The sequence below is a fragment of the Oryzias melastigma genome, linkage group LG15 (genome assembly GCF_002922805.2).
Source record: "Oryzias melastigma strain HK-1 linkage group LG15, ASM292280v2, whole genome shotgun sequence".
Classification (NCBI taxonomy): Eukaryota; Metazoa; Chordata; class Actinopteri; order Beloniformes; family Adrianichthyidae; genus Oryzias; species Oryzias melastigma.
Window position 1 is genome coordinate 19573476 of NC_050526.1, and position 22940 is coordinate 19596415.

A 22940-nucleotide genomic window follows, 5' to 3' on the forward strand; every position below is an offset into this window, starting at 1 on the left:
TGGGACAAAAGAATTACAGTAGATTTTTATTAATGAACTGCAGACATGGGCATGGTGATTATTCCGTCTAGCCCCGTTGAGTTTGAATGTATTAGTTTCAGTTTCAAAGCGTAAAATTCCAAGAGTGATGTATTTAAATACATTACTGTAGCGGATTTCCTGAGCTCTGCACAGGCAGTGTATTACTCACTGTGTGATTTGCTGCTGTAAAAAAAAATGTCTTCAAGTTTTGAGCTTCCTATGGCTGTTAGGACTACAAGGGTAAAGGGAGAATGTGTGAAGCAAGAAGTTCTGCAGTTATAGAAGTTAGTAAAAAGTGCTAATGCGATAAGAAGACATTGATTTCCAAGTTATGTTTTTGTTAGGGAACTGGATAGGGGAAATCGAGGAGAAAAATCTAACAAGAATCTTGTAAATCACATCCTTTCGCTGCTTCCTGGGTTTAATGATTTCTGTTAGTTCAGCTTTTTTAATGAAATCATTACTTTTGTTAATGGGAGAACACATTTATGTCCACCTAAATAGAGAGGAATATAGAATAAAATTCAGGGAGCACTCTTCCACACTGCTTGAAAGCTTTAGGAAAACTAGAAAAGTTGCATTACCTGTGATAAAGCTACTGTGAATGCTTTTTGCTGAATATGGTCGTTAAAGTTGTTGAAGTAATTTACTGTAATCGCTGAACATTTTGATACCAATTTTGAATAGCTTTTTTAAAGTGCTAAAAAACTATGAAGAATTTCTCAAAAAAAAAGGCAAAAAATTGGGTAAAATTTAAAAATGTGTTAAAAGTATGAATGCCACTGCTACACGCGTGAATGTCCTAAACTTTCTGAACATTTTCATATCAAACTTGCATTATTTGCAAAAAATGCACAAAGAAATTTGGAGAATTTCTTTAAAAGAAAAAAAAAAATGCAAAAATTTCGTAAAATTAAAAAAAAACTCCAGTGTTCCCCCACACATATTCGCATTTCTGTATTTGTGGATTTCAGTTACGTGACTCTACCGGTTCGTCACAAAAACTCAGACAACAAATGCTAGTATGACATTTTTGTGTCCAAAGAAGTTGCTGCGCTGCTAAGGTGCATCTCCGCACAGTCGAGACCCCTCAAGGAGCTTGGAGGGGGAGCACGGACTGGCACTTTCCCTCCTTGAGAGGAGCGCCCCCTCCTCCCTCCATGGAGATATGGCATTAACTGAGGTAAAAGCGTCAGAAAAAAAATCCTGATATGCTGAAGAAGATTATCATGCAGGATAGTTATCATCTGTAGTAAGTAATAGAACTTTGCTCTGAATTAAAAAAAAAAGCTCTTTATGTTGAGAAATACTCCAATGTTCTTCAATAAATGCTTTATAAAGCATGATGAGAAGTGTTTTGGATGAGTATGAACCAGTAACAGACATCTTTCAGCTGTGGGGGTGGAGGATTCTCCATATTTGCGGATTCCGTGGATTCGCTTATGATTCTGGTCCCTAAGCCCCGCGAATACGGAGGGGAATACTGTATTCGTTTTAAATGTTAATACATTTTAGATTTGTTTTCTTTTTTTTTTTGCTTTTGTTTTTTTTTGGTGTTAAATCTTCCTTTTCCTGACTGGTTGTGGACAATCCAACAAGTGAACACAAAGAAAAACCTTTATCAGGTTTCAGGAAATTGATTCTGAATCTCCGGTGGCCAACTCAAGGCAGTATAATGAATTTCATTAAGTGGGAAAAGAGGGGGTAAATACTCTAATGGTGTTTAATCCTGAGGTGAGGAATAAATTAGGGGTTTATTTAAACTAACTTGAAATGAAATATTTTTTTCTTCAATATTTTGACACTAAAAAATGGAAAACTTTGTTAAATGCTTCAAATGAACTAATTAGGATCAGTTCCAGTACAATTAAAGAGAGAGATGTAAGTGTTTGTGCTTACCCTTGGTCGTAGTTATAGTAATCCTGTGTGTAGTAGTCCTGGCCTCGGTCGATACCTGACTCCATGGAGAGTTCCTGTATTTCAGAGAGAGAAATAGATAAATTACTCAGCATTCTTGAGGAGGAAAAAAACAGAGGAGCAGCAGCAGAATAAAGAGCGAGCAGAGAACTGAATGAGTGCAATCCCTGTGAATTAAGAAAAGCAGGAGTGCTTCTACCTCAGGTCTTAGAAGGGATGGCCTCAGCAGTTGCTGTTGCTGCCAACGGTTAGTACAGAAGAAGGAAAAGGTAAGGTAAAGACGAAATAAGGAAAGGAGCAAATATACCACTTTACTTCTGATTTAGAAAGCAAATAAAGTACATATTATGCTTCAGCCTGAATCCGAACAGTGGAAGATGACAAAAAATGCTGACAAAAACAAGGAAATATTGATGGAAATAGAGCAGGAAATAAGAGGAAAGATGCCAACCAGGAATAGGAAAGGGAGAAAAAACAAACAAACAAAAAAAACATTTTGGATTTTATCTGATTGTGACTCCACAAGGATTATTTGAAAGCAACAAAAAAAATGTATTGTTGGAAGAGATTTTGTTGAACCCCCTATTGATTTTTACAATGCAAAAAAATAAGGGTAATCCAAAAGCTTTTCCAATATTTGAAGAAAACAACAAATCTAAACTGTAATGTAAAGCGTCAAAAGTTGTGTCAGTTTGATCTCATCCTAATGTCGTAGACTGTTTCCCATCATGCAACCACAGATAAGAATAATGGGATGTAAGCTTCCATCAATGACAAAATGTCCAAGCACAACAATAAGATAAAAAAAAACCCACAACAAGAATGCTCACCTGTCTTCCGTATCCTCGTCTCCTGTGTGTTGCAGAAAGGAGGAAATAAGACAATAAATATGGATCGACACTTTCATTTCATATGAATATAATGAACAGCCTAAGGACAACATTTGTGTGTCTGCCTTTTGCTGACCAGAGAGGAAAGTGCAGCTTTACTTACTGTGCATTTTCATGTCTTAAATTAAAGAGTTGCAGATATTGTTCAGTTTTCCAAAGGTTGCCTAAGGTTACACAGTTATTGCGCTGATGTAGGCTGCCCCCCCCTCAGTTAGCCCATCCAATAGCAAAAAGAAAAAGGATGCAATAAATGCAAATATCAAAGACAATTGCAAAGAGGAGCAAAGTCAGAGTATATGCAGCCATAACCAGTATTTTCACTGGCAGATATGAAAAGGACATTGTGATTAAAGGGCAGAAATTCTGGCTCAATTAATAAAACCAGCTTTGGGCTGCCAATTTATTATATGCCCAGAGACTTAAATGTCCAGCTTGCTTTTTCTTTTTCTTTTTTTTGGCAACGACATAAGTAAATCTTAAAAATTAAATTCTATCAAACATTAAAACAACTGAAAGATTTGCCCCAGCAGAGCAGTTCTCTACAATGCCTTCAGCACACGTCAGTGGGAAACAGCAAGTAATTGAGCGGCTTGCACGAAACCTCCAGGTCCACAAATGTACAACTGTAACTTGTCTGGATCCATGAATAATGAAGATTTTCACAGTCTCGGATATATGGCTAAGTGATGATGTGAGATTCCTCTGGGGAGCCGTAATCTGTTATTATGGCGAGGGACCAGGGCGCGGGAACAGGGCAGAGCCATGCGCCGCGCCTTACAGGCAGAGCAGATGATGAGAGGGGACCTGATGAATGACCTGTTGGCCTGCCTGCTGGCCACTGCTGCTTCATGCAACATCAAGAAAAATGGTCTTGGAAGAAGCAGCCGTTGGAAGTTCGCACACCAGGGGACTTTGTGGAAAAAAGAAATGTATGGCAAGAAAAGTGGTGGTCTGAGAAGTCCAAGAAGCTAGTAGACGAGTATTGGATTTAATAATAGCTCATGTATCGTTGTAATAAAACCTAGAGATACAATTTTTCATTTAGGACTTTAAACACATCCAAATATTTCACATTGCTTGAATTTTTAGTTTGCTCCAGTGTGCCTTACTGATAAAAAAATCCTGAAACAAATCAGTGTTTTCCCAAAATTCTAGCTAGTGGACTGTTTTATTTTTTAAATGTAATTATTTAACCTTTATTTATCCAGATTAAGAACAACATTACTATTTACAATTGTGGCCCACACAGTGCTACCTCATTGACACGGCCAATATCTATTATTTGGAAGTCCAAATTGTCAGGCAAAACCAGAATCATCTCTTAATTAGTCCTTCTTAAAGAATTGTATCCTTTACTTCTCTAGGTGTTGTTTATATGGTGGTTGACAAACAACAGAATGGTGCATCACTGCCACCACCTGGTCTGGAGTTTGGATTGAGAGATTTATTATGACAATGGATGAGATATGACTCACTCCAGACTATAATATTCACTCCATCAGGTGTGTATACCTTAAAAATGGAATCAAATATACACAGTACACTTGTTTTCCAAATTCCCTCTCTACTGCTAAAACACTATATAGTGCGAGACTATCTAATGCATTGAATTTTAAACTATTTGGACGTTATGCTCACTATTTTTTTTTTTGAAACAGCAAATTTGACGCCACTGATTTCACAAAGTGAAAACCTAATCAACACGAGTATTTTACAAAGACTATAATTCCACTGTGTTCTGATAATGAAAAGCTTGATGGTTTACTTAAAAAAAAAAGTTAAATAAATTTTTTTACAAAAAAATTTAAATGTGGTCTATAGTCACCAATCCCTAATCACACTGTTTTTTTTACTGAGATTTCTGGGATTTCAAGGACACTTGATTTTGGAATTGTAGATTATACAGTACTACAAAATGGTGAATGGACTATATAGTACACTAAGTAGTGAAGGATTTCGGATATAGCCCAGATCTATGTCCGAATTCCCACCCTAATTCTTAATTATAAAAAACTATGCCGTGCGGGACTATCAAGTGCCCTGGATTTAGAAAGCAATTCGGACACCATGCTCTTTTTAAAAGGCTAGTATGATGTGACCAATTTCACAAAGTGAAAATCTAATCAATTTTAGCATCTTATGACGTCTATGACTCCACTGTGTTCTGAGGTTATAAATGTGGATAGCCTCTTTTAAAAAGTAAATTTAAATAATGTTTTTTTCTAGCCAGAATTGCCTAAATGCAATGCATTGTGGTCTATATTTGCCAATGTAGTAGCATTGATTCACACTTTTTCGCAAAGACTTCTGGGAAATTTCTAAGTCCCTCGATTTTGAAAATATAGATTTGGACAGCAAATGATTCAGACATAGCTCAGGTCTTCTTCCTCTTGAGTAATTTTATGCCGGATGGCACACAGCGTGTGGGTGCATTACTGCCATCTACTGGTGTGGAGTCTGAGTCGCAATGGATTTATTACTCAACATTGATTTAATTTACCTTTACACATTTGTTGTCCTCCTTAAGAATGAAATGACAGACGTATAATTGCTGGTAATACTTAAAATATCATTAATTTCCAAGTTAATTCCTTTCCTTTCGATGTTTTCTCTGTCCTTACTATCTGTTTTTTAGGCTTGTTTTCCCCCCTGTCACATTAATCATCCACAGCTGTTTTCATTTAGTTATTTACCATCAGTGTATTTAAATGTCAGTTCATCCTTGTTGTCCCTTGGATTATGCTTTACTTCTACTCTACTTCAACATCTGCTCCTGAAACGTTTGTCCATATACCCAGTAGTAACATACAAAACTAAAAAAGGTTCAAATTAGACTGTGCATTATTAAACACAAGGAAATAACAACTAAGTTCACCCGCTGCACCCAAAGGAACTATAAGGGGAAAAATGTGAAAACTGATCAAAAAGTGAGATCACTTCTAATGAAGCAAAAGTTTTGGTCATTTGCAAGTCTGGGGCATTTTGGTGCTTGTCTTGGAACAATGGGAGGGCACAAGCAATAGTTTGAGAGAGCCAATGTTTGTTGCCCATTAACCTATAATGGGGTTAGAAGGCTATTTCCAAACAGTCATTAAACAGTGCAGATGATTATTTACAAGAGGAGAACATTTAAAGCGGAGACTTTTCCAATTATCCCAAGAGTGCATGGGTTAAACTCACAGCACCTCTCAGCATGCGGCTCTTCTGCCCTAAAACAAGGAATAGATCACATCAGTGCTGTGCAGGGGCGGAGCTAGAACATTTTATATCAGGGGACCTGAGGGGGGCAGAGGACTATGAAAGGGTGGCAAATGAGAAAAGCCATTACAAACGAAACAATCAAAAATACGTATTTCTAACAGTTGGATTATTATTATTGATTTTATTTCATTTAAAAATATTGCTTTTGTTATTTTTACAATGCTTAAATGAGCTGATATTGAGGCTTTTTGCCATGTAGCTCCGCCCCAATTGCTGTATACATTCTGACTGAACCTCACGCGCGAATTAAGACAGACCGACACTCACCTCCAAACCTAAGTAAGAATCCTTACTTGCATGGTTTATAAAAGCTAAATTTGGATCTCAGAAAATTGCATCTTATACCCTCTAGATAAATAATAACTAAAAAATAAATAGCCAGGCTGTTAGTCCTACAATGGGTTACTTTAAAAAAGTGATACCAATAGGAAACGTAAATACATCCTGCAGGCTGTCAAGCACAGAGGTGGAAGGATGCTCATGAGGGAAGTTGAAAGATACAATTTGGACTGCAAAACTCACAACAGAATGACACAGAAATTCAACATGATGTGGTGGTTCAAAGATCAGAAAAAAAAATAGGCTGTGGAACATGAAAGTGGACTTGAAAGTTAGCCGATATTGGCTAAAAATATTATAATTAAAGGTATATTGTTTGTTGTTTTTTTCATTTAAAAAATACTTTTGTCAACCATTTTTTTTATCTTCTAATATGACATGGAAAAACACAAACTATAGGCTTGTCTCTTTGCATGACTATGAAACCTTTGTAGAATGCCCTGGAAAGGAAAACTGCTGACAGCAAGAAGGAGAGTCCCCTGACAAGATAATATTAACAAGGGCAGATCAAACCCTGGAAAGCATAACAACTAACAGCAGAAAGAAGGGACTTGTCATGCCCACTTTAACCCGTGCAACATGAAAATATGAAATCTAATGTGCAACGTGGTGTGAGCGTGCTTTAGCTAAACAAGAGCACATACAAGTCCAAAGAAAGGGAGAGGAGAAGGATCAGTAACACTGGTTGACAGTCTCATGGAAACTGGTTAACGATTGATTAATTCCCTAATTGCTTTTCCAGAGCATGCATAAACATCACAGCGACCACTTTATCATTCTAGGAGGAGCTCTGCAGGCCTGTGAGCACACATGTTCCACACAAGCAGACTGCCCTCAATCAACATAATCCTGTTGGGCTCTCACATAATGTAATGCAATTTGCCTTCAAACAGACACATCTGTACAGCAATTAGGCTCTTATTTATTTTTAAACCTGTAGTCTGTATTATAATAATAATAACACCAAAATACTTTCTTTATGAGTTTCCAATCATATTCAACACTTGACATTTATTGACACAGATTTAGAGATATTAGAAACCAATTTTATTTTTTTTACTATTTTTTTTCATGAAAAAAGTTAACAATTTTAATCATGAATATTAGGGGTGTGGAGAAAAATCCGGTTTTATTCAGGTATTGGACTTGCTTTAATTTGGATCACATGTACATATAAAGAAAAATACGGTAGAAAAATAAACAGAGAAACTGCAGTTTGCCAGAAATCAATTATTTTAAATTGATTTTATATTTTTTAACCAACATAATCTTTTTCATATCTGTGGTTTTCAAATGATACTGCATTTGTTTGATCAATTTTCGATGTGTATCTGTTTTTTACATCACTAACCAATACTGCCGTTACTTTCACTGCCCAATCGATTTTTCGATACAAATCTAATATCTTTTACATCTCTATTAAAAACCAAAATATAAGCCCAACATTCTGGTAAAGTCTACAATAACCACTTTGAAAATTCAGTTCAGCTAATGACGTGATGCAAAAAAACCCTCAAACTCACAGAGATTTTGTAAGGGTCTTTTATCTAGTTCAAGGCTATAAAAAATGTTAAAGTCATTATAACATACTGTAGCTGAATACATTTCTTTGGTTGTGCCTAAAATGTGGCTTTCACACAGATTATCAAAAAAAGAAAAAGCTTTTATTATCTATGGAAGGCATGATAATAATTTTTGTAATCAAATGTATAAAATACTGCCAACTTTGCAAAAAAACTGTAAAAATAGCAGAATGAAAAGAGGCATGGAGATGAAAATAATGAGAATATAGAAACAAGAAAAAATCAGAATACAGTGGACTGAGAGGAACAGTGTTCACTGAGCTCAGCAGTGTTTGGGCTGCTAAATTGGCTTGTCTGCTCTTCTGCCATGTTAAGTTGGCTTGCTCCAGTTTCAGCAAAGTTCAGACTTGTTTGACTGCTTTGGAATTCAAAGCTGGAGTCTGTTGTTGTTCTTGGCGAGCTCTGCTCATCACCTGAGTCAGACCTTTGTTGTTTGTTCGCCGATTCCTCAGTCACTTGCGGTTTCTTGTTGAACTTGGGCACCTTGCAATTTTTGTCTACTTGGCTGTAAAGGTTGGCAACTGATCTCTCAATGTCAGCGAGATTCTGGATGTTTTTCAGGATTCCTTTGAGCTCCTTTCCTTTCCCGGCCTCGGCTTCGGATGAGGCGAGACGAGGGGGGTGCTTTCGCTCTGAAACGGGGCGAAGGGAGGACACGGGGGGCAAACTGGCTGGAACGAACTGGACTACTGGGCGTAGCTGATCGCTAGAAGGTGAGGGGGGAGGAAGAGGGGGAGGAAGAGGGGGTGGAGGTGGAGGTGGGGGAGCGGGCGGTTTACTAATAAAGGGAGAGGAAGGAGGGGTCCACTGCAGTTTCTGTGAAGGGGGAGCAGAAGGAGGGATAGAAGGCGGAGACGGAGGAGGAGAAGAAGGTGGGGTCGGTGGTTGCGGGGGTACGGGTGGGGACGGCGGATGAGGAGGGGCAGGAGGGGGGTTGTCAGGTGGGTCTGGTATGATCTCCACGGTGATCTGACATGGCTGCACTGTCATGTAGTTGGAAATGCTGGAGCTGAACTTTCTCAGAACAGGTGGGGTTGGTCTCTGGCTGGACAGGTGCCAGGACTCATCAGCCTTGGAAATGATAATGCTGGGGGGCACGTCCCTGCCCACAGATATAGGACTGTGGGGGTAATCCATGATGGAGCGCAGGGTTTCTGAGGTCAACTCCAGCATGTCATCGCTCTCCATGTCTCTGACAAGAACAGAAGAGAGGGAGCCGCAGAACTCTCTATTTTGCTTGAGGGCTTCTTGCTGGAAGGCCTGCTGCTCAAACTGCCGGGCTTGCTCACGAACCGACAACTTATTCTCTGCGCATTCGCTCAGGCTAAGTGAGCCTGAACTCTTTGACCCTTGCTTGTCTCTCGCGGCTCCTCGGAGCAGCTGAAACTCCCAGTCAGTTTGGTCTAGAAGACCCTGTCTTCTCAGCCCCTCGTAGCTGTGCGCGTCTCCACGAATGCGGGCGGGCATTGACCAGCCGCACCCCGACCCCGTCGAGTGCGATGGAGAGAAAGAGAACCACTTTTCCAGTGGATTCTCCCCCATTGCGTAGCTGCCGAAGTTCCCATCGTAGACAGGGTTGTGGGTAATGAGCGGGTTGACATCAGAGAGGTGGGTCACGTTGCTTTCAGATTTGGGCAAGTTGACGCACAATGCTCCGTTGCTGTGGGCTGCAATGGTGCGACGGGCCAGGGTACTAAAAATCCTCGGGTGGTGGGCCTCCTCAATGTCACACTTTTTAGCCCTGTCCCAGTAAGAGGTGGAGGTGAAGAAAAAAAAGAAGATTTGAAAAGAAGTGAAAGCTTAGGAGTGATTAAAGCAAAAGAAGCTCTGCCAACCTACCATCACCCTTTGTTTTGGGATTGATTTTATCTTATTTTATTGTTCATTTAGTAAATTCTAAACCTTTTTTTTGTTTGTTTTAAGAAAACAAAAGCCTTTTCTTAAATGGCATATAATGGTGAGGCACATCTGCAGGGTTCACAGTGAAGTGAGATTCTGATAAAAATAATGAACTCCTATTCTATGCAATAATCAATCTCAACTCAGAGGGGTATGGAAAGATGTAAAAAAAATGGGTAGCTCAACACAAAAGGAGACAGCAGTCTAATTGGGATGGATGGAGAAGACAGCTATAGTCACCAATGCTGAATCTGAAAACCTCTAAATTAATCGTTTTTTCTGACCACAAAGGAATACAAGTTTGAATGAAAAATTCTAGTTAACAACTGCGCTGCGGGTAAAAAAAGGAAAAACATACACTGAGGTTTGTATGATGAAATAAAGATATCTATATTAGGGTTGCCAACATACGAGAACTGGATCTACATGATGTCTACAAATATGCAGCAAAGGCTACAAGCAAGAATTGAAGAAAGTACACTTTTGATCTAAAACACAAAACAATTTCTGACACCTCATATGTCAGGATTACTTACTGCAGTCTGAATCCAGAGAAACAAGTGATTAAAAATGATGGGGAAACAGAAACACAGGCAAATGGTAAGAAGACTAAAGACAAGCTGATATGTAACAAAAAAGACACAGTGAGTGCTGAAGTGTAGGTGCACCAGTTGAGCAATTTCCTCTGTTCTGAGCTATTTTGAGCATCATTATGCCGGTCTGTTGACACAAAAATAATGCATGCATACATGCGTGGCGAGACAAAATATCCCTTTTCTGTATGAAAAGTGATTTAAACTGTTGGGGACCAGCAGCTGTTACTGTAAGAGTCCAGAAAAACAACTCCCAATTAACCCCTACTGGCAGACAATGTATATCAAAGCATTCCTGCAACTAAGAACCAACGAGGATTTTTGTGAGTTTTACTATCTTCACACATCACCTCAAATTCTCCATTTTTTAGAGAGTCAAATGCAACATCAGAGTTAGTTTCTCTATTTAAAAAAAGGCTATATCAAAATCTCTGCATCCTGAAGTAAAGCTGTTTAAATTCAAACCTGTTTGATCTCGTCCGATTAATATTTTATTACTTACTCGGGGCAGTATTTAAGATCAAAGGTGAAATTTGATTGTGCCGATGGCAAAATACCTTAGATATGTGCGAGAGCTAAGGAAGCAGTCAGCGTACCATACATTTTAATCAAAGTTAGGTTGAAAATAATGTATGAACACGCTCTTACCTTGAGAGGGGCTCTCACAAAATTGCATACGCAATCAAATTGGAAACACATACATAAGCTAAAATCTAATCACCAGCTGTGCTGTGGAATTTAGCATAGAGGCAAATATTAAAAGTGAAACCCTGTTAAAGAGGAGGAAAAATCAGAACGATTCATTGATGTAGCAGATATCATGTCAGCAGGCAGTATGGAAGTTTATCAGGTCAACTTCATAAAAGACTAGTTTGTTATGGGAGAAGATGACTATTTTTGCTTGAAACTATTGGTGCAAGATTAGGCAACTGCCAAAAAAACATTTTAAGCTTCGTTTCCATCAGGCGGTCCGGTGACCGTTGAGCGTTTCCATTGTAAAAACTGGCGACCCGTGGGCCAAATGCGGCCCCCGAGTCAATATTTTGTGGCCCCCGCCTGAATATTAAAGTTCAATGTTTACTAAGCAATATCTTCTGCATGTCCATGCTTCTTTGATGATAGCTTTGTGATATTTCAGCTTGCTTTATGCTTAAAACATTGCATTTGCTATTGGTGTTGGACATCTGACTGCTCGTTAGAAAAGTCCTTGCTAGCGTCATTAGCTTCTGTCGTTTCACAGTACACGCAGAAGATATTCCTTAGTAGTACATAGACATGAACAAATGTTCAATGAACTTGTTCAGCAGACATAGACAATGGACCAAAGATATAGACAGTGGACGCAAAAACATTTTTGGGCACAAATGGAACCCCATATGGCCCAGCCTCAACCAGACTGCCTTCAGTGGATCCAAAGAAAATTGAGTTTGAGAACCCTGCATTAAACGGTATCAAATCGTACCCCTTGGGGTACAATTTGATACCGTGGAATAGAATGTTTGAAAGAAAATAGAAGATTAAAATTGAAGAAGAATACCGCCATAAAGAGGAAAATGGAAATGCTAGCTTAGCACTATATTGGTGCTTTCTAATGTCGTTATTACTTTCTGCCAATCTACAGGTGGCTACAGCTGTAACCGTATTGTTCCATTTTTCTGTGGATCTTGGACGGGGGCCCTTAAGAGGTACAGTTCTGTACTATTTAATAGGTATATGTTGCAATGGAAACGCTCAAAACACTGGACAGCACCTCTCAGTGGAACCGAGGCTTTAAAGACCCCCTCTGATCTTTTGAACTTTCTAAAAAGGTTCCCAGTGGTCTTCTAGTTATGATTATGCCAATTTTAGCCAAAATTTGAAAAACTGTCACAACAAGAATTTATTAGAAGTTTTCTCCCCATTACAGAGCAGAGAACATGTGACCCGCATAGCGTATTCAAGTTCTTCCCCACAAAAGACACAGAAATGCTTCATTTTCTTTACATATGTCCTACATCATCAGGAAAAAGGCAAACCAGCATGTTACAAACATGTTTTTTTTCAGTGGAGTGGGTCTTTAAATAATAATCTGAGTCCGCTGTTGATATAAAGCTCAGAAAAGAAACAAGCTTGAGCAAAATATAGATGAGGGGAATTGGTGGGATGGGAGACAGACACCAAACAGACATGACTCACATGCTGCTGTCGCCCAGCTCTTCGTAGAGGTTAGTAGTCGGAGCAGCTGCTGGAGCTGCCTTCCCTCCAGGTGGTAAAGCCATCTGAATCCTGGCAGTTTTGGCACACTCGGCCTGACGTCTGTGCAGAGTAAGATATGCACTCATCGTCATATGTTATTTTAGTGCCCATGCAAATATGTGGGGGGGACCAACTAAAACACTCACAAACAAAGAGAAAATCAGAGGGAAAACAGAGCAAAGCACATAAGAAGTCTCCATTATCGACTGGTGGAGCTTTTTCAGTTTCAAGTCATGTTTGCAAAAAAGGCTAAGATCTTTGAAATCAAAACAACTGTCACTTTGAGTTATCTTAGAGGTTTCAAAATGGAGTGACAGGTTTGACTATCACTATGAATTTTCAGCCCTCGATTGGGCCCTTTTTTTTTCCTTGAGGAAAACAGCTTGCTCTTTTTCTGCCCATCTGTAAGCCGTTATTCTTATTTCCTGTGAAAGATCCAGAGGAGTTGATGTGTTGATCCTCTGTAATTGACATCACCAGCAAACCTTTCACCCGTGAAGTCGGCATTTGTTCAGCACTATCGCCAAAACCATTGCTTAATGGAGCTTTGAACATCAACGCACAGCAACTTGAGCACAGGAAGGATTTAAATTAAAATGGAGCAGTGAAGTGATGACAAACTAATCCCAAACCTCTGATTTGACTTCCCCTTTAAAACTATACCTGTCATGCGTTATTTTGAGGTTAGTTCTCCAATCATTTCATTCTAACACTATCTGGCTGATATTGGGGATGATTTCTTCTCGTTTAATTGGATTTTCCGCATGAGCAGGAAAAAAAAAATGCTTTGGCTAATTACACATTCAGTCTGGGAACAAAAGATGAATCAGTGTTTCTTCATGTTGTTATGTCAGCAACATGATGGAAAGTTGGCCCTGACAATCACGCCTTTTGTTTGCCACAAAATGACAACAATCATCCCATCTTGAAAAACTTAAAAACTGTGATAAGTCACAGACAGACACACACACACACATTTGATAAAAACAATTGAGAGGAATTACTTACTCTTTGAACCTGATGATTGTTTTGATGCAAAAAAAGACAGAAACAAAGATATATTAAAAGAAGAATTTGCATGAATAATTTCATAATTTGGCATGAACACAACCTCATACAATGTTAATTTAAGGGCCGCATTCTGAATTAGAAAAATTCAGCCAGCTTCAAATTTTCATCACTTATTTGCCAGCAAATTTAATCATTTGCACGAGTGAGCAGATTCGTGTTTTTTGTAAGTAAGAGGTGATTCCAAATTTAAGCAAACTGGAATTATGTTGACAAACACAAAGGAGATAATGAACATTAACATGAAGCACCAAAGGACCATCTGCTGTGACAGTTTGCGTGTTAGACTTAATGTCACCATCAATAGTTTTCTGTTGTTTTGGTCTGTTCGCTTGGATGTGAACATCTCCAACCATCTGCTACGTTCTGGATTCTTCCAAAAAATGACCTTTTTATGCACTTTGTGAGGGTGCTTCAAAATAAGATGATGTACCCTATTCTTGTGTTTTCAACAGAACAGGAAGAAATTTTGGTAAAAAACTTGTTTGTGCAACAACAAAAGCAACAGAATTAGTGTGTTTTTGGGTGATTAGAGCGTAAAGATGTACTGAAAAAATCATAATTGACCATAAATGTTGGAAATGAGCATTAATTATGCAGCCTTAATTGTGCATGAGCGGAAGATTAGCCCAGCAGAGTGCGCAGTCATGCCAGATGAGGGAGACAGATGATAAAAGTGCAGCTTTTTTTTCCCTTTTGCTTGATCAAGCAAAAGAGGGTTGGATGTCAACAAATTCCATTCCGCTAATTTTTGCTTTAAGTGAACAAAATAACCCCCAAAACTTTTTTTTGATAGCTTTCCTGACAGAAATATCAACTAAAGTGTCCAGAAGTTATCTTCAAGTTGAGGGGACTGACTGTTTGTAGGTGACCATGACGATGAGGATCGCAGGAATGCAGCAGAGGATGATGATGATTGCCAGGGCCAGCAGGGCCCCCTCTGTGTAGCCCACAGCCTGAGCGGCCTTCTTCACGCTGGCCACGATGTTCGGGGAACGGATCTCGAGGACGCGGCCGCCCTCACCCAGGTAAGGTTGGAACTCTTTATTGATTTCCAGCACGTTTCCATCCAGAAACCTGCAAGATGCAACAAAGAGAGATAACAAAGCTTCATAACTGATAAGTGTCCTTGTACTTTTAGCCTCCCGTTGCCTGAAGATGACAGAATTTTATTTAGTTTGTGGCAGGGCTCTCTCACTTTCACTTTCACTGACTACATATTTAGGGAAACTCTTTAAATTGTGGCCTTACATCCTCCCACCCCCAAATTAACTCCTAACTATGATGAAAAACTGACAAAGAGCAGAGGTAAAATATAAAGAGCAGCTTTAACTATTTTTAACTTAGTCTCCATTTTAATTAAACCACTCAAACAAAAAAAAAAAGTTTCCTTTAGAAAAGTAATTTTCTGTGTTCGTATGAGCTCAGCTCCTGCGGCTCACCTCATGTGTTCTGCTTTTTATCAGAGGAATATGCACTCCACTTATTCCTTTTACTGCCAGTTTTTTGCACAGAGTTAATGTCTCGAGTGGTACGAGTTAGGAAAATAACTCGAGGGATTATTACAGATCAGAAGTCCTTGTGAACGTTTTAAATAAAGTTTAAGTTTTACATAGAACAAACTGCTGCTACATGTCTACTCTTTTTAACTACCAAGAATATTTTTGTTTTAACTGAAATCATTTATTATTTTTACTAGAGGTGGGGCAAAATTTCATCATGGAGAATTATTGCAATATTTCAATTTACAAAAAATTCCCTAATTATTACTCAATTTTTTAAAATAATACCTTAGAAGTCCAGAAGGGGGTGCTTCTCACGATGATGGCAGTGACGTATGGGGGTATTAAAGTGTCCCTTATTGCAAAGACACCTTAATATATTATGTTTTTAAATTGTTCTAAAAAGAAGTTTCAGTGGCATATAGATTTCCAAGATAATATATATTGATTATTGCAATATTTGCCTATTATGATACTATCGGTATTATGAGTCACGTATCTTGTATCACTGAGTATTGCGAGTTTCCCTGATATTTCCAGCCCTATTTTTACCCCATTGACATTATGTAAGAATTATTTCAGAGAATAAATCAATAAACTCTATTGTTTCTTGAAAGGGTGATTTTCAATGTGTAATGATTATTTTTCTGCATTAATATGAATTTGCATGTTGATTATAACCAATGAGTATTACTGTTACATGATGTATGATTTATGTTACTTTTTACTGAAATCATGAAATAATGTTTTATGAGATGAATCAATAATCAACAAGCACTTCACTTTGCTATTGGGAAAAAAACTTGCATTTCTGATCAGAAATGGATTACATAACTGTGCAAAAGTGTAAAATGAGGTAACTAACTAGGGGTGGGATTATATAAGTTTGCTGCTTCCCACTCCTTTTCAAACAATCAATTAAACTCTACTTGACTTTAGTTAACAAGTGTGAAATTTAATGAACCAAATGTGACATAAGGGCTGCACGGTGGCGCAGTGGTTAGCGCTCTTGCCTCACAGCGAGAAGGCCCCGGTTCGAATCCCGGCTGGGACCTTTCTGTGTGGAGTTTGCATGTTCTCCCCGTGCATGCGTGGGTTTTCACCGGGGACTCCGGCTTCCTCCCACCGTCCAAAAACATGCTTCATAGGTTAATTGAAGACTCTAAATCCTCCCTAGGAGTGAATGGGTGTGTGATTGAGGCCCTGCGACAGACTGGCGACCTGTCCAGGGTGTACCCCGCCTTCGCCCTTCAGTAGCCGGGATAGGCTCCGGCACCCCGCGACCCCGAAAGGGAAGAAGCGGTCAAGAAGATGGATGGATGGAAATGTGACATAAGTGTGTTTTGTTTTCCGTTTGCTAATCAATGCATTTCATTATTTCTGTAATGACGTTGAAACGTGTGTTTTGCCCTGTATTTTTCACAATCAATGCTTTAAATCAATCAATCAATCAATAATACCAACTCAAAGCGTCCTTTTGTTGAAATCATCTTTGTAACTGTTAGATGGAATTTATTTATCTATTTATTTGACTAAATAAACAGAACTTTTCTCAAACTTAGAAAAAAAAATAGATGACTACTTTTCCAAAACTGTTATTTAGTTAAAAAAAATCTTCCAACCTCAGCCTGACCTCTAAATCAATTTATAATTCACTTATTCTGTTTTATTGAGTGTTTTTTTTTTTCAAACTCGGGTCAACTTTGTTGTTTTTATCTGTGCTGCATAAACAAACCTGACCTTAGCCCTGAATTCATATAGTTAAAAATGGGATATGTTCTGTCGCAGAAGCAAATAATTCCAGCGCCACGTCCAATTACTAGTATTTCTATTTTAAATTCATTGATGGAAAGATTGAGTTGAAGGTTATTAACTGGCCCGGCACTCTTTCTCTAAAGAAAGCAGGATTGGTGAGCAGCTTTTGCATTCAGGGCGGAACAGGAACCACCTGCAATGCACGAAGCCACTAACAATGCTATCTTTCTTCTTCTGTGGTTTGACTGCAAAGTAGCAGCTACTGTATAGGAGATGCAATTACCCTGGAGAGCTGTCATATGTGCACTGGATGCAAAAAAGGCATTCTCTTTCTAATCTATATGATGTTCCTGACAGTAAGGGGAAAAAAATCAAATAAATCATTCTTATTAAAACGAAAATAGAAAGCTTTTTTTAGGTAGCCTGGCTCTCTCAAATGTAGGTATTTTTTTCTAGCAATGTCAGTCTTAGACATTATGGTTAACAAAAAATATATAACTTTGAACATGAATTGTCAATGCAACAAGACAGGAAGGAGTTTTAAAGGAACAGCTATATTGAGACAGGCTAAGAGGGAAAAAAAGTCAGTTTGAGGAAAAAGAAGGTTAACAGTCAAGTAAATTCATAGAAATTTCAGGATGGGAAAATGTCCTTATTGATAAGAAACACTCAAGTCAAGATTTGCGGACTAGAACTCTATTGGTTTGACTCGAGATAAAACATTAAATTTGTCAGAGCACAAATGACCGCTGGGCCTGCTGGGGGAGATCTTGATGGGTTGGAGAAATGTCTTGCATGCACTTTTCCGTGGTGCTTAGCCTCTTATAGGTGTTTTAGCACACTGTCTCCGATAGACAGATCCTGAGCACTCTCCATCTCTACATCCTGAAATAAAAGGAAGAAAATGTTTCGCTGGCATGTCTCCCCACTCCCAGAACAGCCTCTGAGGTATTGGCATGATGGGTTGATGCACTGATTGAAATACTCCTACCTAGACTTTCATTTTGTCCCTTTTTGACCCCTGCCTGTCCTTTTCTCCCCTGTGATGCGTCTTCCCCTATTGGCAGATATCGAGCAGCTGCAGGATGACCGCAGTTATTTGAATAAAGTAGGCAATGCTAAGGGTGGGGAGTTATATAAGGGAAAGCCAAGGGAAACCTAATGAAGGCATACTTCACAAACACCATTCAGAAATTAGGACATCGACAATATCATGGAAAACCTGTAAGACATTCCAACGACTCACTTGAATAGTTCCTGCGGAGCAATGGCCCTATTGGTGAGCGGGTCAATGGCATACACCATCAGGTCTGATTTACTGTAGTCTTCGAGCTCAAAGCCATCACCATGACGACGCGGTCCAATGGACTCAACGATAATCTTTGCACCTGGAATCTGGTCCTGGACATGCTTCTCCAGGATACTAAATCAAAGGAACACAGAAGGGTAAAATCACAAACAGAAAAACACGTTACATCAATGCAAATCATTATAACTTAAACAATTAACCCTTCAATATGGAAGGAGTCACTTTGACGTCTAAATAACAGACACTCTTTGACATACTGTAATGCTTCGAGCCCTCACGTGATCAACGTGAATCACCTGATTCTGACAGACAAAAGCAGATTTTGCACATCGATTGAGCACCGGTGTGCAACAATATTACAAAAGTGTTCCATAACACCACAAAGCTGCTTATTTTTTGCTCCAGAATCCAATGGAATTATGTTAATTATATAAACGATGAGGAGTAAAAGAAGGTAAACACCCAAGATAAAGCACTGGTGTAAAAGGGTTAATAGAAACCATTCTTGGTAAATACTAATTGTCACCTCGGACAGGCTATTTGGCTTCACCTGTTGGGCTCCTGGCAATATTAAGCAGTAGCAATACTGGCGTGAAGAAATAAAAACAAACCGCTGTGATGTCGGGTTTCACAATTCCAACATTCAGGAAAGCAAGTCCTGGATAACCATCAAAGGTGCCAAATCCAAAAGCTCTTACCAGGCATCAGCGAAAGCAGCTTTACATAAATAATTTGTGTTTATCAGCCTCAGGAGCAGTGTCACTTGTGTGGGAGAGAATCAGTGAGCTATTGGAAAAACCTATTAATACAAATTTGCCTTTCAAATAGACTAATTTGGTTAAATACTAGGCCCCCAGAGCCATAAAAATGATGATTCATGAACGCCTATCAATAATTAATTTGGCCTAGGAGAACAGACACCACTGCATAGGCTGGTTCAGTCATACATAATGATCCACTTGTACTTTATATAACCCCCCCAAATGAGAATGTAATGCACTAGACAACACTTACTGTTTTTTATTAGGATTTGCGTTGAAGTTACAATGGCGTGTTTTGAACTCTTTATAAATTCCTATTGGGACACTCGTCAACATTGGAAACACCCAAAGGTGCAGATCCAACTCAACATTAAAGAGATATGAATGTAAAAGTGAATTAGAGAAAAATATATATTTTAAAGTTTAAAAACAATAAACTATTGCCAACATGGGAGAAAACTGTTTTAAATGAAGCCAAAGTAGGAACTTCACTGAAAAGTTGAATGTATTTCTAATGCTTGAGAAACATTGACATTTTAAATGTCTTTAGGAATTATTAAGCAGAAGATGGCAAAAACCGGATTCAAAACGCTATAAACATATACGGAAGAAACCTCTCTCTGAAGAAGTATGTGTTGTAAAGAAATTAAATGCAAACTCTAAATATATGCAAAAATAGAGTCTAAAAAAGGTCAATTTTTATAGATTTTTAAGTTGAGGCACAAATGTGTCCATTTAAAAGATTGCAGTAAAAAAGAGGGAGGCGAGTACGACTGTCGAGTGTTCAAGGATAACACGGTTCAGTTAAGCTTGTGTTACATACTGTATGTTGTGTGGATTTTTCTCTATTTAAAACAATATGAAGAATAGTGTAAGGACAAGAAAAACAGGCAAGGCTTAAAAATGAACAATCATGACTTTGTGCGTGCACTTCAGGCATAACAGCCTATATTTACAAATGAAGTGGAAATGAAGTGTCGCAGAAAAGACGAACAACGGCCCTTGATAATGAGATTCCAACCAGCAAATCCTCCTATTTTCTGATGTGACTTTCCCATTTGTTGATAAGGCAGAAGTTGGCTGATTCAGTGTGTCACACATCAACCCCACCGAACACACTGTGGATATCTAAGAGGTAATAGTGACTCTGCAATAAGGAAAAAAAAAACTCCATCACTTTAAATGGAGTTGTGTAATGCCTGGTTTATACTTACAACAATTACATCAATCATATTGCATCCCCACTGCATTTGTGCGATCTACTTCATACTAAGGTTGGCTGGCTTGGTCAACCTTTGTTAAATGTGTTTATATATATATATATGAATCCTTGAGATTCTGTTTTTTATATTTTTTATGTTATATACTTTTTCTGAAAATGCCTCTGCATGGGGAAATGACATCAGCTGACACAGAAATGGCCAGAAGAAAATTCTGATATAACATAATCGCAGGGGATAATTATCATCCGCAATAAAACTGAATTTTTAGTTGCATTATAAAGTAATTATGTAGTGGAAATGTTGTGTTATTTTATTTGTTTAGAACTGAATCAGAATGAAATAATGCTAACCCCTCTTGATTTTAGAATGCCATCGTGAAGGCGGTCTTGTCTTCAAAATCCTGGGATGTTGAAACAGGAATTTTCTGGCTCGAGTTTGCTCCGCCATCCAATCGTCTAATCGCTCAGAATAAGTCTAAGTTACATGGTGCTATATGCACGCTTTTGCAGGCAGGCATAAAATTCCAATCGCAGATGATGTCATCAGCGTGTGTCACATTTCGCAGCTTGAGTCTCCCTTCCTATGGCCTTGCAACCAATGCCAACACAAGCGGTTACAAATCTCCATGACATATAAACCAGGCCTAAAGGGAATACAGCCAATAATCTGCGTTAAATCATTTAACAGATGCTTCTAACCAATGAAGCATGGGTTTTTGTCTGACCTAACATCCACAAATGCGTGAATATAGACCAATAAGATAAGTGTTTTTTTCCAAGGACACTTCCACAGTCTAAAGACTGGAAATGAATCAGGGGCTATGTTGGAAAAAAAAAATGATAAAAGCTTACCTACTGAACTCCAACCATCACATATAAAAGTGTTTTATATTTGCTTTGATTGTCAACAAAGACCTTCTCTCCCTCTTGCTATATATATATATATATATATATATATATGTGTGTGTGTGTATGTGAGTATAAAGAATTAATTTTGTTTAGAGGTAAAAGAAAATTCCTGGAAAGCAATGTGTTTTGTGTTTGATAATGCAGTACGAGGCAGCAAAGTTACTTGAAAGACATGTTAATCATTTAATAAGACCCTGGCCCATTAACCAATACAGAAAAGATAAACTCAAAAAAATTATTCCTTTTTCCCCGAACTTGCAGATACAGATTCCGTTCAATTAAACAGAAAAACATAGATTGACCTTCAATTTTTTAGAAATAAGTGCCTTTCGTCTTACCTAATGAGCTCCTCCTTTTTCTCTTCCACTAAATGGGGGGGGACAGTGGACACCACCACCTGCATGTCCAAGGCGTTGACTACAGAAACCTTTGAGAATCAGCAGACCGTAAAGAAGAAAGACACAACAGGTAAACAGTTTTTAGGAGATCAGGACATTTTGATAGGGTCAAATACATCTCCTTCTGTGCGTTCAGTCAAATGATTCTTTCGGTGCACCAATCAGCACTTACAATTACCTGCTTGTACTGGTGCCATGCGGCAAACTTAACAGGGAATCATTTCGATGCCACTCTTAAGTGCACAGGCAACAGCCTCTGCGTTCTGAAGCCAAGTCTCCCATGAGGCTCCTGTGAAATTAGGTTTACCCTTTGAAAATTAACGAGCGCTGTGGTTAAGCACTCACTGTTCTCACATATTCAGGCAATGTCCCAGACCCTCCTTCTGTCTCATTAGAGACTTGTTAGCCAGACATATTTCACTGAAAGGAAAAATAAGCCCGTCCACTGTCAGGAAAAATAAGCTGTGAATTGGGGGCAAAGCCGAGCACCAAACAGCAGGCGTGTTTGGAAATTACTGGGAGAATCACAATCGTATAGGAAGGCAGATGTACATAATGTCTACAGAGTTAATTCTCACGGAGGTTTGACAGACTTTAATTGGATCATCAGCAAGCAGAAGAGGCCACACGTTGAATATTATGTGCATACTGTGAATAATTTAAGAGCCTGGAACTAAAACAAGTGCTGAGTAAACAAAGCAAAACAAAAGACAGTGTTTATCAGTGAGGCTCTTAATGGCTCTATGATGATACACAAAAAGGAGCATTCACCAACATAAAACAATATTAGCATATATTACTTGTTCTTTGTGGCAGCGCCTTATGAGATTTTTCTGTAAATAGCATTTTCTTTTTTACATTGCATTATCATTTGTGATTAAAAAGTGTGTTTAAAAGTTAAAAAATCCCTTTAATTTCACTTCCTCTTTAAAAGTGTTACATTAGAGGTGTGACAATTAATCAACTTAATTGATTAATCAATTTATAGTCCTATAATTCCAACCAAATTGATCTGTCTGAAATAATGGTCATATATCCCAAAATGACACAATCTAAACCCCATTTTTTTTTTTCTTTAGCAAATTTGGGAAGAGGTCAATGAGGCTTTAAGAAAAAGTTCAAACGACGGTTTTTCTCTAAAAGTTGACATCAGTCACTCAAAATGAACCAATATCAACTATGAATTGTATCAGGAGCCACAAATTATAATATGAGTAGAATCGTTAAAATGAACTCTTAGACCTCTAGTCTATGCATGCATGTACCGTATTTTCTGGA

The 22940-nt window shown here is 38.4% G+C and overlaps 1 protein-coding gene across 2 annotated transcripts in view; it reads right to left on the reverse strand.

Moving 5' to 3' along the window:
* Positions 1-22940, reverse strand: part of pcdh15a (protocadherin-related 15a) — a 249589-nt gene that overhangs the window by 6142 nt on the left and 220507 nt on the right. Inside the window, exons 31-38 of one of the 2 annotated variants that reach the window (XM_024296795.2) lie at positions 21603-21691; positions 18310-18486; positions 14665-14883; positions 13747-13755; positions 12679-12798; positions 2769-2790; positions 2138-2176; positions 1921-1994 (exon numbers count right to left, since the gene is read on the reverse strand). In XM_024296795.2, the coding sequence (XP_024152563.1) occupies positions 1921-1994; positions 2138-2176; positions 2769-2790; positions 12679-12798; positions 13747-13755; positions 14665-14883; positions 18310-18486; positions 21603-21691 (749 nt within the window). Of the gene's footprint in view, positions 1-1920; positions 1995-2137; positions 2177-2768; positions 2791-6791; positions 9753-10446; positions 10453-12678; positions 12799-13746; positions 13756-14664; positions 14884-18309; positions 18487-21602; positions 21692-22940 lie in introns of those variants that run through there. The other variant, XM_036215572.1, reaches the window with a different exon arrangement.